The 13,737-nt window shown below is 33.6% G+C and overlaps 2 protein-coding genes across 6 annotated transcripts in view; both read left to right on the forward strand.

Moving 5' to 3' along the window:
* Positions 1-11,777, forward strand: part of LOC110103843 (probable D-2-hydroxyglutarate dehydrogenase, mitochondrial) — a 105,827-nt gene extending 94,050 nt beyond the window's left edge. The window contains exons 10-15 of one of the 5 annotated variants that reach the window (XR_003702233.1): positions 3,527-3,635; positions 5,133-5,238; positions 5,397-5,482; positions 5,562-5,692; positions 6,392-6,485; positions 6,603-6,902. Coding sequence is in view for 3 of the 5 variants with exons in the window: in XM_028699060.1 (XP_028554893.1) it covers positions 3,527-3,635; positions 5,133-5,238; positions 5,397-5,482; positions 5,562-5,687; positions 6,392-6,484 (520 nt within the window). In the remaining 2 variants the exon portion in view is untranslated. Of the gene's footprint in view, positions 1-3,526; positions 3,636-5,132; positions 5,239-5,375; positions 5,483-5,561; positions 5,693-6,391; positions 6,903-11,731 lie in introns of those variants that run through there. The other 4 variants (XM_028699060.1, XM_028699059.1, XM_028699061.1 and 1 more) reach the window with 4 other exon arrangements.
* On the forward strand, positions 10,953-13,123 carry LOC110103844 (thioredoxin H1-like). Its single transcript, XM_020832705.2, has 3 exons — positions 10,953-11,062; positions 11,732-11,854; positions 12,701-13,123. Exons 1-3 carry the CDS (start codon positions 10,973-10,975, stop codon positions 12,830-12,832), a joined length of 345 nt encoding a protein of 114 aa, XP_020688364.1. The 5' UTR covers positions 10,953-10,972; the 3' UTR covers positions 12,833-13,123.
* Positions 13,124-13,737: the final 614 nt, after the last annotated feature.

A 13,737-nucleotide genomic window follows, 5' to 3' on the forward strand; every position in this document is an offset into this window, starting at 1 on the left:
ATTTATTGAACTAAGGGTTAGCTCATTATGAGCTAACATTTTAGTTCATTTATTATCTTACTTTTTATTAAATGTTATTTAGTTTTTAATGTTTCTTTTTATGGTGTCTCTTGGGTTTCCAAAAAGGGCTTTTGGAATCCCAAGAAAGTTGTTTGCTTTTCTCATGGTGGCTCCTTGGTTCCACCATTGTTTTTAAGTGCTTTTTCCCTTTGGGATTCCGGCCGGTTGCTGGTCTTCCAAGCCCGGGGTGTTTCCCGTGGCCGTGGCTCCTCGGTTCCGTTCGGCCTCCTTGTTTCCCGCGGTGGCTGCTTCGGTTCTTGGATTGGGCTGATTTCTGTGAGCTTGGGGGGTGATTTCCCATGCTTTTGATACTTAGTTTTATGTGTTAAATTGATGTAATGTGTCTTTTGGTCTTCCCCTTTCATACCTATATATATGGTGGGTATTGTAATGTTTAAAAAAGTGAATGCGATATGTGATTTTTGGAAAAAAAATCTGTTAACCTGCGGGTTGCTTGGAAATTCTGCGGGCTCTTTCCACCCTTCTTTCTCATCCCCTCCGGAAATCCTGCGGGCTCTTTCCAACCTTTCTTCTCGGGCTTCTAACATCTTTCGTCTCTCCGCAAGTGTCACTCCACCTGTATCCCTCTTCTCTAAGTGCAGCAACTTTAGGGTGTCGTCATTTTGTTTGCAAGAGTCGTTTGTATTGGTGTAAGTTTTCTTTTGTTTAGTTTAAATTGAAATGTAAAAGAGTTTGTTCGTCCATTTTCTCGTCCTTAGTCGTTTTCGTCCATAGAAGTCTGTCATGTCCTTTGTGATCAAGAGATATAGGGTCCCCTATATTTTTTGCTCGCATCAACTACTAACCTTAATTTCAACACTAACCCTTACCTAACCTTAACCATATGAATTCCTTTGTCTTACAATTGGTATCTTTAAGCCAACGATATTGCATCTTACATTTTAATCCTAAGATAATTCCATTAATATAGGCGTTCTCTAGTTAACATTCTTTCCTCTTCTTTGATAGGGATCAAGGCTGCTTCTAAACATAACGGCAACTTTCTTATTTTTATTTGATATGAAATTGCAAATGTGGCCAAGCCTTCTGAGTTCTCTTTTGTTGAGAGATTTTTCTCGAGTCATCCTAGTATGAGTTCATAAGAAATTTGGATTGACCTTATGTATAATTGCTCTACTAGAAGAATGTTGAGTTTTAAGGATTCCCATTATTATTCTACTTACAAAATATTTTTTCACCGCATCTCAGAATACTTTAGGGCACAACCTGAGTTGCAAAAACCTAGCAATCATGGCAGTGGCGATCTTTCCTCTGATAAAATCCTTTTTTTTTTAATTTAATGGTGGCAATTCCGTCTACTTCTATATCTAGTTTGTACTCAAAACTTGGAATCGACATTGAATCCCATCTCAGAATCAATGCCTTCTCAGGTTGCAAGCCTTTTCCCTATGCCTACTCACATTAGTTGTGAGTTTGTCCCTGAGGTTTTCTTTCGAGGATCTTCTTTGATGATGGGTATACATGTGATCTCAACTCTCTTTCTATTGCCTCTAATGTTAGTATTTCTAGCAGGGAGGAGTTTGTGGACAAGAAGTTTCAAAATCTATATGCTCAATGAGGAAGAAATAGTATTAGCAAGAAAGTAGATCGTCACTCTCCAAAATATATTAGGTTCCAAGTTAGCCAGTCTTAGTGTGATGAGGACATCAACAGAAAAATCTGGCTCATGTACCAAAGGAGGAGCCGTAGATTGACGTTCACAATTAGGAGTCTTTATTTATAGTATATTTTCTGTATTTTAATTATCATTGTATTTTATTTTGGGTCTTTCCCAGTTTGCTTGTATGTTGAGTTATATGTGTGTTGTAGCCCAAGGAGACATTTTAGTCTTTTTAGTCCTTCATGTTTTGAGGCCTATATATGATATCCTTGGCCATTGTAAGAGCAGGATGAATATTATGAATTGAATTTCAGTTTTCCTGAATTGTGTGTGCTTGAGTCTTCTTGAGGAAGAGTGAAGTCCTAGGACTAGAGCAACAACTGGCGCCATGGAAGGGTCCTTGACTCTTATCTTCTCTCCATCCTCTCCTTATTTTCCTCTATTGACGGTCGAAATTTTCTGTTGTCCCATGCAGCCAAGCCACCTCCCCTCTCTTCTACTCCCACTCACCTACAAGCCCACCCTCTCCATCCATAGCCGTCAATCCCCACTCCATTACCTCTTGATATACCCTCCACCTTTTCCTATTCCCCTGATGAAATCTAAGTGGCTGCTGTCATTTCCCTCTCCCCCATTAATTTCTACATTAATTGTTATCCCCTTTCCCTTCCTCAATACTCCCAAACAGCTGCCACCTCTTCCCCTTCACCACTAAAGCCCTAAGGCTGCTGCCCCTTACCCTTGGCTGCTGTCATTTCCCACTCCCCCATTAATTCCTACACTAATTTCTATCCCTTTTCCCCTCCCCAATACTTCCCAATAGCTACCACCTCTTTACCCCCCACCCACTCCCTAATTAACTTCCTAGTAGTTGCTTCCCTCTCTTCTTTCCCCCATTAATTCTTCATAGTTGCTTCCCCTACTTCCATCCCCTATTAATTCTCTAGTGTTGCCAACCCTTCTCCCATTCCCTTTCCTTTTCTTTAGCCAACATCCCCTCTCCCAAACAGCCACCTCCTCTTCACTTTCAGCACACCAAGCCCGAACTCCCTTCCCCAAATCGTGGGCAACCCCGTCATTCATGGATGGTTGATCCTTAGCTTGATCACGGCTTCGTATCTGACGATCAAGGCTTAGTCGACGTTCACCGGTCTCCATTCCTTGACATCGACTTCGAGGTTGACCACACCGTCAAATAATATGCGGATCGGATTAGCTTCTCTCTTGCAACTGCCATTGATCTTCGAAAACCTCCCATCAAATGGCAACTCACCTCCGGTCCACCCACTACTTCTTTTCCTGGCAGCTTTCTGTTGCTATGGCATTGTTAATATCGTATCATGTTTTCTTCCACTGAAATTATTCTAGGAGTGTGAGTGAGGGAACTTCACTGTGATTGTTCTAATTGTTAATTGTGGGATTTGTGTGACTTGCAGATAAGTACTTATTGTTTTATTTATTATTTTATTGTTCCCCGCCAATACTTGTAATTATTTGCTATTACTTTATCAACAATTGAGAAGTCGTTTAAATCGGCCCTTGATCACCATTAATATATATAACGGCTAAGCTTGTCAATTTAGTATTATTCCTAAGTAATTCCTGAATCTAGCATTTGTTTCACATCATAGTGCGACCCCTTGGAGTTTTCTCTTCTTTTGGCCTTGTCGATTTAGTTTGTTATAGTTCTTTTCATCTAACAAGCTTTGCTATTACTTCTTATTGCAGTATTTTCACTGAAAGATAATAAATCTTGTTTTGTTTAAAAAAGAATATTTTAATTTTGACTGTGTCAATCGTTACAATCATCATCAATCTAATGCTCGTCTCCATTACATTTTTCAGGACAAAACTTGAAGCCTTCCTGTTACGTTCAATGGAGGTGGGTCTAATCTCTGATGGAGTTATTGCACAAGACTTGAATCAAGCATCATCGTTTTGGCAAATTCGTGAGGTTTATATCATTTGATTATTTTCCATTTTTCCTCCTGTTATTATTTCTTATGGCTCTTCATTTATAACATCTCAGTGTTTAGATATTTTTTAATGCTGTTAAGGCTAAATGCGAGCATATATAACATTTATATCGTAATGCATACCAAGACTCAAAAGATGATGCAGATTGCTGTATCCTGTTTAGCATCAGGTGTATGTTCCCGGAACCAGTCTGAAATGAAATATATATAATCTAGCCTTAAGAATTATAAAAAAATTATTTCCAAAATACTTGTTCTTAAGACCCTGGTCCTATTGTATCCAAGGCTTATAGGCCTACAACCAGCATCAGAATTGACCTCTTGTTACTCGTTATACTTTTGTTCTGACCTATAAGTTACCTCACTAAGGTTGGCCTAAATGCAGAAGATTGAAATTTTTTTTTCACTCGTCATTATGTCACTTGACCCATTATCCAGATGGATCAAAAGATAGCTAAAGATTCCTTAATTAAATTGCAGTACTCATTATATTACTTCATAAGCTTTATAAACGAATGTGAGATGAACATTACTGTTATTTTGAAGAAATCTGTATATAAAACAGGATTTTTCAGATCAGCATAATTGTTTTTTTGGATGACCAGCCATGAATATCTAGTATTGATCTCCATAATTCCTAAAGGCTGCTGCATTTGTCACCCAGAATAACGAAGAGTGGTGCTAAGTTATGCACTGCATATTGACATATCAGTGTATGCTACTAATCTCAGCATTTAAAGTTTCCTTTATTGCTGTGGGTTCAATTCTTACTAGATCTTAAGTTGGAATTCTTGAGCAGTCAGCTTTTTGGTATTTTCTTGGATCCTGTGTAAGTGTGTATTGGCCCATCCAGTTCACCTCAGGTTGAAGTAAATCAATTCTTTGATAACACAAACATGCTAGCACCAAGTGGCAAATTTGGAGTGGGGTACTATAAACGCATTTTCTATCCAATTTATTTCTAGATAATTGAAATCTGCAGTAAAAAATATAGACTTTTTTCCTTGAATTTGGACATCATAAGTATGGGTCTCAACTCAAGTTGATGGGTTGGGTTCAAATTTGTCATTCCTGAATTTAGTAAACCAGAACCTAGCTTATTTGTTGAATTGGTCAAAATTTTCAGTCAAAATTTTCATCATAAAACTGAATGTACTAAACTCGAACAAGGCTCTGCACAACAAGCCACACTAGTTTTGTCGGATTAGTGTAAACCCAATTGGAACATCATAGCTCAAAAAATAAAATTGCTTGTTAATTTGAGTTTTTAATTAAAAAAAAAGGAAGAATCAAATTGGTTTAATCATTATGTTCGAGTTCAGCCGAAATTTCCCCGATTACTCGAATCAGGCATGAATCTTATGCAAGTTGACCCAAAATTAAAATTGTTATTTTGAGTTTGAATTAGATTTTTGTGAAAGGTCCATTATTAACACCTATACAGATAATAAATTAAAAGGACATTGTTTTGATAGGGTCTTTCAGAAGCAACAGCAAAGGCGGGTGCTGTCTACAAATATGACTTGTCCTTGCCTGTTGATAAGCTCTATAGCATTGTCGAAGAAATGCGAGCACGCCTAGGTATTTATTGAATTATTTTTACACATGTTTCAACAATCATTGCCTGGTCTTATACGTGTCAAAATTGTGATCTGAACTTGCTTAAGAAGTTCTTTTAATTAGTTCCAGTACTTGCTGATTTCTTTAAATGACTCCAGAAGATCCGTTGTAAACTTCAGGAAACATAGCGAAGGTAATCGGTTATGGTCACCTCGGAGATGGTAACTTGCACCTTAATATCTCGACAACTCATTATGATGAGAAGGTAGATACCTTCCTGTTCTTACCGAAATTTTTATCAACATCCAACTTTCTAAGTTGTCTTGTATTGTTTTTTATTTCAGATTCTAGCTCAGATTGAACCCTTTGTCTATGAGTGGACAGCGCATCACAGAGGAAGCATTAGTGCAGAGCATGGCTTAGGCTTGATGAAAGCCGAAAAGATTCACTACAGTAAATCTGAAGAAGCTGTACTGTACTGGCATCCAATCTTATGAATTACTTCAATAAGTTATCAAAGACAAGTAGTTTTTTTCTTTTCTTTTTTGTTTTGAAGTACTTGAATAATAGGTGAAACACTGAGAGCAAAAAACATAAAACAGAAAAGAAGATTGCCATATTAAAAAATACAGGAATTTTATATAGGTTTATCTAATTGAAGGTTACATCTTGCTATCACCGATGTAAATTTTACTATTGATTGTGGATAATTATAATCCTAACTTTCAAGATACATAAGATCCCTCCTATATAAGGAGAAAACCAGAGCAGTCAAAAAATACAGTAAAATTCTTTAATGAGAAAACTTAGTCACCCCACGTTTAAATCTGTTTATCACTTTTTTTCATAAATTAAAAATTAGATTCCATGTCTCAAAAACAATTAAAATTGTTTTTCTTCTCAATGTGATGAAGTACATTAATCATTATTTTTTGTTATTCAAGTATTCAGATTTAAATTTAAAGGTTCAATGTTTATATTATAAGTTTTGAGATTCTTTGGTCAGAAGATGTTATCAGAACTACTGTCATTATAATATCTATTCATATTCTTGTTACAATTATTCTCTTCCTTAAACTCACCTTTTTTTTATTTTAATTTTGTTTTCTTTTTTAATCTACTGAAGAAATTTAGCTCTAGTTGTTTGCTCAGATTTAAATTCTAAATATTTCAGGTGAAGGTAATGGCTTCAATCAAGAAACTATTGGACCCCAAAGGCATTTTGAACCCCTACAAAGTTCTGCCACAGAGCATGTTGCAAAGCTGAGGTAAGTGGCCTCTCATGTTGCCTGTTTTCCGAATCTTAAAGTTTTTGAAGTTTCCAATTTAATTTTTCATGTGATTTGCAAAAACCTATGGTACCATGTTGATTGCTTCTTCATTAGTGGGTTTGCAAACAATCCAAGTCTGTTATTCAGTTCAGCTTATTAAGTAAGCGAGCCAAAGTTTTCTGTGTTTGGCTCGTCTGTTTGTACAGTTGATCAGCGTTGTTCTCGAACAAGAAATTATGTTTAGAACACTTTCAAACACAAACAACGGTCCTTTTGAGTTAAATCTTTGTATTTCATACTCTCATACTCTCTACAACTTGAGAAGTACTGGAATGTGAAACTCGTATTTGTTATGATGTCAGCTAAATCTTTGTATTTCATCTTTTCTAAGGTTTTTGTAGATCTCTCAATTCATACTCTGAGTGATTGTTTGAGCTTGTATAGAACTTTAAATTTGGATATATAGGGATGTCAATATTTGACACAATCCAAAAATCCGATTCGAACCCGATCTGAAAATTTTGAGTTAGGGTAAACTCCGACCCGAAACGGGTCGGTTTGGGTACAACAAATTAACCCGTTTCAAAAATCGGGTCGGGTTCGAATTGACCTAAAAATTCGAAATTGATCCGTTTTTATCTGTTTTTGACCTGAAAATTGGATATTGACTCATTTTTTTATCCAAAAACTAGCAATTTTTTGTCGGGCCCGTGTCACTCGGGTTGTGTCGGCTTGACCCGAACCCGAAGCAGGCCGGGTTCAGGTCCGAAAAATGACTCGTTTGTAAAAACGGGTCGAGTTCGGATTGACCCGAATAGTGTTGGTTCAGTTCTGAGTTTGACCCGAACTCGACCTATGATCACACCCCTAAATTGATATATGGTTAGTATTAAAATATTTATCAAAACTAGAGGGATATTCCATAAAGGCTTCTTCTAATTTACTATATAAGAATGCATTTTTTACATCAATTGTTGCAAGGTTTAATTGTGGTTGGACGTCAAAAATAGAAGTATTTATATAGTGTTTAGCTTTATGATTGGTACAAAAGTTTCTTCATAATCCACTTCATATATTTGAGTGTAGTCTTTTACAATGAGTAACTTAATATCTTTCTAGTGTCCTATTTGAATTGCATTTCGTAGTTTGTGCTCTCTTACATTTGATTAGTTTCTTTCATTTGAGCAATTCATCTACCACCAATCTTTAGTTTTCTTGCAGGGCTCTCTTTTCTTCGATCATAGTCTTTCTTCATTTAGTTTGAGTGTTTATTGGATAGTTTTTGGAAACTTAATATTCGTTTCAATAGGAAAGGCTTTATGGGATGAGGAAATATTTAAAAGTGATAGGAAGGGCGAATTATTGCGTCCGGTCACCGGATGTCCGGACATCCAATCCGGTGATGCCATATTACCCAAATACACTGGGACCCGGTGCATTTTGACGACGTGGCGACACCGGACCCAATAATTTGCCGATATGAAGTTCGCTATTGAATGTTAAGTGCGCTTTCGAGTTTTTTTCTTTTTTCAGTATAATAGGGAGATTAATATTATGATGAGTTTGAATTCTAGGGGTAAAGATCATACTTTAATGCTTGGGAGTTGGGAATGGCTTATTGAGTGTGTTTGTAGTGGTGATTTAGGCTTCGTTTGAGATGGATTTCTTACTGTTTCTTAAAATAAACTTTTAGTACAAAATTAGAATTTTTTATACTAGAAAATTATTTTAAGCAGCAGTAAAAAAGCCGCCCCAAACGAAGCCTTAGGCTTCATATTGGATGACTTTCTTACTTATTTTTAAAGCAGTTTTTTTTTTTAAATTTTGTATTAAAAAGCTATTTTAGAAAGCAGTAAGAAAGTCGTTCCAAATGAAATCTTAAATTAATAAAAAAAAAAGATTTTATTAGTTAAAGGAGTTTATTTTTATATGGAGGAAAGTCTATTGCTTGACCTTGGCCAGGTTGCGAGTAAAAATAACATTCATAATGCTTTCTCCATCGCTTACTAACTTGCATCCCTTATTATTATAAATAACATTAAATATGAAAGATATTCTTCTTCCTCCAATTCTCATTGACATTTCTAGCTACAGTCAAACATCTCATGACTGCAAGTTATAAGTCATCTATAAATTCAAGTTCTTCCTCAAATAAAGGGGTGACATCAAAAATTCATTCTAATCATCATTCTCAAAGGCATCAATCTCATATAGGGGTGTAAGTGAGTTGAGTTGGCTCGAACTCGACTCGTTAATGAGCTCACGAGTCGAGACATTGAGCCACGAGTTCAAATTCGCATATTATATGAGCTTGGCTTATAAACTTGTCGAGCCGCCCGTTTAAAATAAAATATATTTAAAATCTAGTTTTAAAAATAATATAAAATATTTTTAATTATTTTAGGAGTCAAGCTCGAGCTTTCTTAACGAGTTTGAGTAAAAGTGTCGAGTTCGAGCCTAATAATATTTGAATGAGCCGAGCAAACAAACTTAGCTCTATTAGACAAATATTTGATGCGACCCCATCGTTTACACCCCTAGTCTCATATCAGAATAGATTCTAGGACTTAGTAACAGCTCTAAAAATATGTGAAAATCTAATGGAAGCAGGAGGTCTAGCAACCTTGCCCAGCTGCCCACTTAGGCACGCGTACCGCGCGTTCACAACGTCTAGCCCGCGCGCACCCGGGTCCGCTTCCCATGTCAGGTCGGGTCCGAGTTCGGATTTCCGACTCGTTTACCTACCCCGGTCGGGTTAGGGTTGACCCATTTGAACCCGGGTCAGTTCCAGGTTCGACCCGAACCCGACCCGTGACCTGGTTTTGACACCCCTACCTAAAATTAATGACAAATGTATTGGCCAACTATCCTTCTTCTCTAGCTTTCTCTCTTGTGATGGATCCCTTCTAGCTTGATCACACTAGTGCTACACATTAGTTTTAATATGGTGGCTTCCCTCGAAGTTTACAACAAATATTTTGTTCACTTTTAATAATATTTTGTTCACATTCATTTTAATATGGTGGCTTCCCTCGAAGTTTCCGATAAATTACCAATGTAGCTAACGTAGTACCAATTCTTCCTGGTTTACTTTTAATAATAGAGAATACTTCATTTAGGTTAAAAATAGTGCTTTTATGAGTAGAAAAATATGTACTTGGACATTTTCAATATTTGGTTCATCTAACAGTTCATAAATTTTCTCATTCAACAAAAGTTTCTAGAATTGCAACCTCTTTATTTCATCTCATCTGTGTACTTTGGTAATATTTAACTCTAAGCTACATATTTTTCATTATGTTATAATATTAAATAGTTTAAAGTGTTGTCTTGTTTGGTAGTGTGAATTTTTATCTTAAGCTTCATTTGGGACGGTTGTTTTACTGTCTATTTTTATTATTATTTTTTAAAATAAAATTTTAAGATAAAAAATAAATTTTTTTACTAAAACTTCGTTTTAAAAAACAATAAAAAAAACCGTCCCAAATAAATTCTTAATCTCATAGACTAAGGCCGAATCATGCATCTTAGAACATATTTGCTTAAGGGTTTAGGAACATATAGGCTCCAACATAACTCGGCCGTTTTGATGCTACTCATTAGTTTTTTATTTATAAATTTTGTTATTTACACATTTATCCGTTCTATGCTTAAGCAAAATAATGTCTCTATCTCCAATAATAATAATAATAATAATAATAATATATAATACTTTATTGTTTTATTTTTCAAAAAATATATATCAAGCATATTACTTAATATAATAGAGACGATGTAGCAAAAAAAAAATTATTTACATTTTTTGTACAAATTCAGACATTAAATTTACAAAGTTTCAAATTCAACCAACAAATTCAAGTGAGTGATTTATTTTATTTTATTAAATATTCTTATTATTTAGATAATAATATTATGTAAATAATTATAATGCTACAAAATTTTCTTCTTTCTCTTTGATCATTTAGATTACAATAATTTGAATATCATTTAATTTAATTTCAATTTAGATTATATTAATATCTTTCTTAATATTATTTAAATTATCTTAAAATGAAAAATAATATCAAATAAAACTATTTTTATTATTAAAATATCATTATATCTAAAAAAACATTGAACAATATTTTCATCAAATTCAAAGCATCTACTTATAACAATGCTTTTAGCATTCCAACAATTTTTTATTTTTTATTTTTCATCAACATCTACCTTCTCCATTGACCTAATCAATTAAAATAACTAAAAATAATTTGTTTAAAAAAAGAGAGGAAAACATCTATGTGGACCGAGTCCATCCATATCCATACAAGAAATTACACAAGGGCAAAACTACAAAATATATATTAAGTAGGACCCTTGTGTAAAATTCGCAATCATCAGCCTATAAAAGAGCAATGCATGTACTATAATGTTCCATACTTAATTTATTTTATATTTTTGAGGAGATATTTTGAAGAGAGAGAGAGGGAGAGAGTATTTCATAGATGGCTGAGGAGGAAGGAGCAGTGATCAAATGCCATACTATTGAGGAATGGAATGAGCAAATTGAGCTGGCGCAGGAATCAAAACAACTTGTATATTACTATTCCTAACCTTTAGCTTTCTAATAGCACAACAATAACATCAAACTTTTATCTAACTACGTGAAGTCGGCTGCACGAATATTTTTTTTTATATTGTATCATATTAAGAGCTAACATAATGTATTAAAGGATTCAAGTTATGATTATTTGATAAGTTTTATACTGGTTGTCGACTACTTAACGTAACCCTCTACTTTTCTTTTCCAAGACTTAGGTAAGAAAATATCAAACCTTATCCCGCTATGTACGTGGGGTCGACGATAGAAATCCTTTTTTTGTCCATCGTGTCCTATTAAGAATAAAATTCTCATTTAAATCTAATAAAAAAATAGTTATTTTCTAAACTTTTTAAAGAAGTTTTTTTTTTTTTTTTTTTTACCTTTATCTTTCTTAATATAAGATAGATCTAATACATTTACTCTCCTAACTTAGTTATTAGAAGCTTTAATCCCACTTTCTCTACCTTTTTCTCTATTTTTAGAATAATCATAATAATAATAATTATTATTATTATTATAAATTTTCTCATGTAATTTATTGTTTTACATATTTAACCAATACTAGAATTTTTTTAAATTTTTCTTCAACTTGAAATTTCACTTCTTTTAGTCAAATAAGCTCTGGTGCATATTTGAATCTCCTTTTCTAATTCCCATGCAGGTTATTGTGGATTTTACAGCTGCATGGTGTGTCCCTTGTCGAATGATTGCTCCTATTTTTGATGAACTTGCCAAGAAATTTGTTGATGTTGTCTTTCTCAAGGTTGATGTTGATGACCTAAAGGTATGTGATGTTGCTTTGCTCCTCATTTGAGTTGGAAAGATGAGCAATATTTATGCAAATATAAAGAGCAAAAAAGAAATAAAAAATAGAAAAAGTAGTTTGGTGTGCAAAATAAATAATAATTTTATATTGAATCATTCAATTAATATGTAGGTTATGTTGTCGTCGTTGCAAATTTTACTATTGATTGTAAGATCACAATTTTAATTTCTGAGATATAGAAGACGATTGTTGTCGGTCATTTTTGTACGAAGAAGATTAATTTACATAGAGTGAAAAATATATAAAAAGAAAAATAAAAAAAGATAGAAGTTCAACGCACAAATACAAAGAAGTATTATGTATATTCGTTCAAATGATGGTTGTGTCATGTTGTTGTTACTGTAAATTTTATTATCGATTGTGGAGAATTACAATCCTGATTCCTTAATGTAGAATGCCCAATGCAGTTATTATGGCTTTTATAAAGGAGGAAAATCTACGGAATAATGATTTTAAGGTTTTGTTTGGGACATTTTTTTACTGCTTTCTAAAACAACTTTTTAGCACACAAAAATTTTGAATTAGAATTTTTTGTACAAGAAAGATGCTTTAGCAAATAAAAAAAAATTGTTCCAAATGAAGCCAAAGTCTACGTAGCATTTTTTATTTATAGGGCAAACATTAGGCTCCATAACATAACAATTTTTTTGCCTTTATCAACATTACTATTTTAGCAAGATAAAATTTGATTGTCTTACAAGTTTTAGAAAAATGGCATACCACATTAAATCTTTATCCTATACTTGCATAGTTTCATCGTATATTTTTACTTACTTTTGTGCTAATTTTGTTCAACTCATACAGACAATCGCTCAAGAATGGGAGATAACCGCAATGCCAACCTTCATCTTCCTCAAAGAAGGGACGTTGTTAGACAAGCTTGTGGGAGCTAATGAGGATGAGCTTAATGAGAAAATTGAGCTCCACATGACCTAGTAATATATATATATATATTACTATGCTCTTTTATATGTGTGCAACTTTGATGAATAAATAAGCATTGCTTGCAAGCTTGAATTTTCTTGAAAGTTTGAGGGTTTTAACTATGTTGGTAAAGTATCTTTATGATAAATGTATGAAACTATCATGTTTGTGCTTTGATTTATATTTATTAGGTCTTGCACATCCTATTTTCTAGTATATCTTCTAAAAGAGAGAACTATGTATCTTTTAAAAGACATAAATAAGAAAGAGAGAGTGTGTGATATGACATTTCTTCACTATTTACTTTCTATTCTCTTTCTTCTCTCTATTTGCCACATTTTATTTGTTCAAAAATATTTGTGATGACAAAGAGCTTCTTTCTATAGCATTGTAATTATAAAAAAGTTGTGGTCCAACTTTTTTATACAAAAAATATAAATAATATTGATAATATAGATGTATATGTACTTTTATTTATTAGTTGCATCTATTAAGATTTACAAAATTTGTATAAATAGTCAAGGCACTAATCTTTGTGGCACTTATTAGGCATATGGTAGTCTTAGCTAGGAATCTCATATGTATTATTCCTTCAGCACTTTAAATGAACTTTGGATGAGAAAAATTTCTAAATAAGGTTAAAATAACCTTCACAACCTAAGCAATATAGGAAATCACTTGCAAAATGAATTCCTAGATGTTTGTAAGTTTTTAGTTGTAATAAAAGAATGGCTACAATCAGACAATGTAATATCTCAGTGAGATCTCACATATTATTCAATGAACTTTATTTTAGTTCACAAGATAATATATGAAATTTATATACGTACAACACTTAAAGATCTTTTTTAGCTCCAAAACATACAAGTTATAGCTTTAGGCTACTTGAATGCGCCTTGTATCTTTAACTTATTATA

This window comes from Dendrobium catenatum, unplaced genomic scaffold (genome assembly GCF_001605985.2).
Source record: "Dendrobium catenatum unplaced genomic scaffold, ASM160598v2 fragScaff_scaffold_1211, whole genome shotgun sequence".
In the NCBI taxonomy this organism is placed as follows: Eukaryota; Viridiplantae; Streptophyta; class Magnoliopsida; order Asparagales; family Orchidaceae; genus Dendrobium; species Dendrobium catenatum.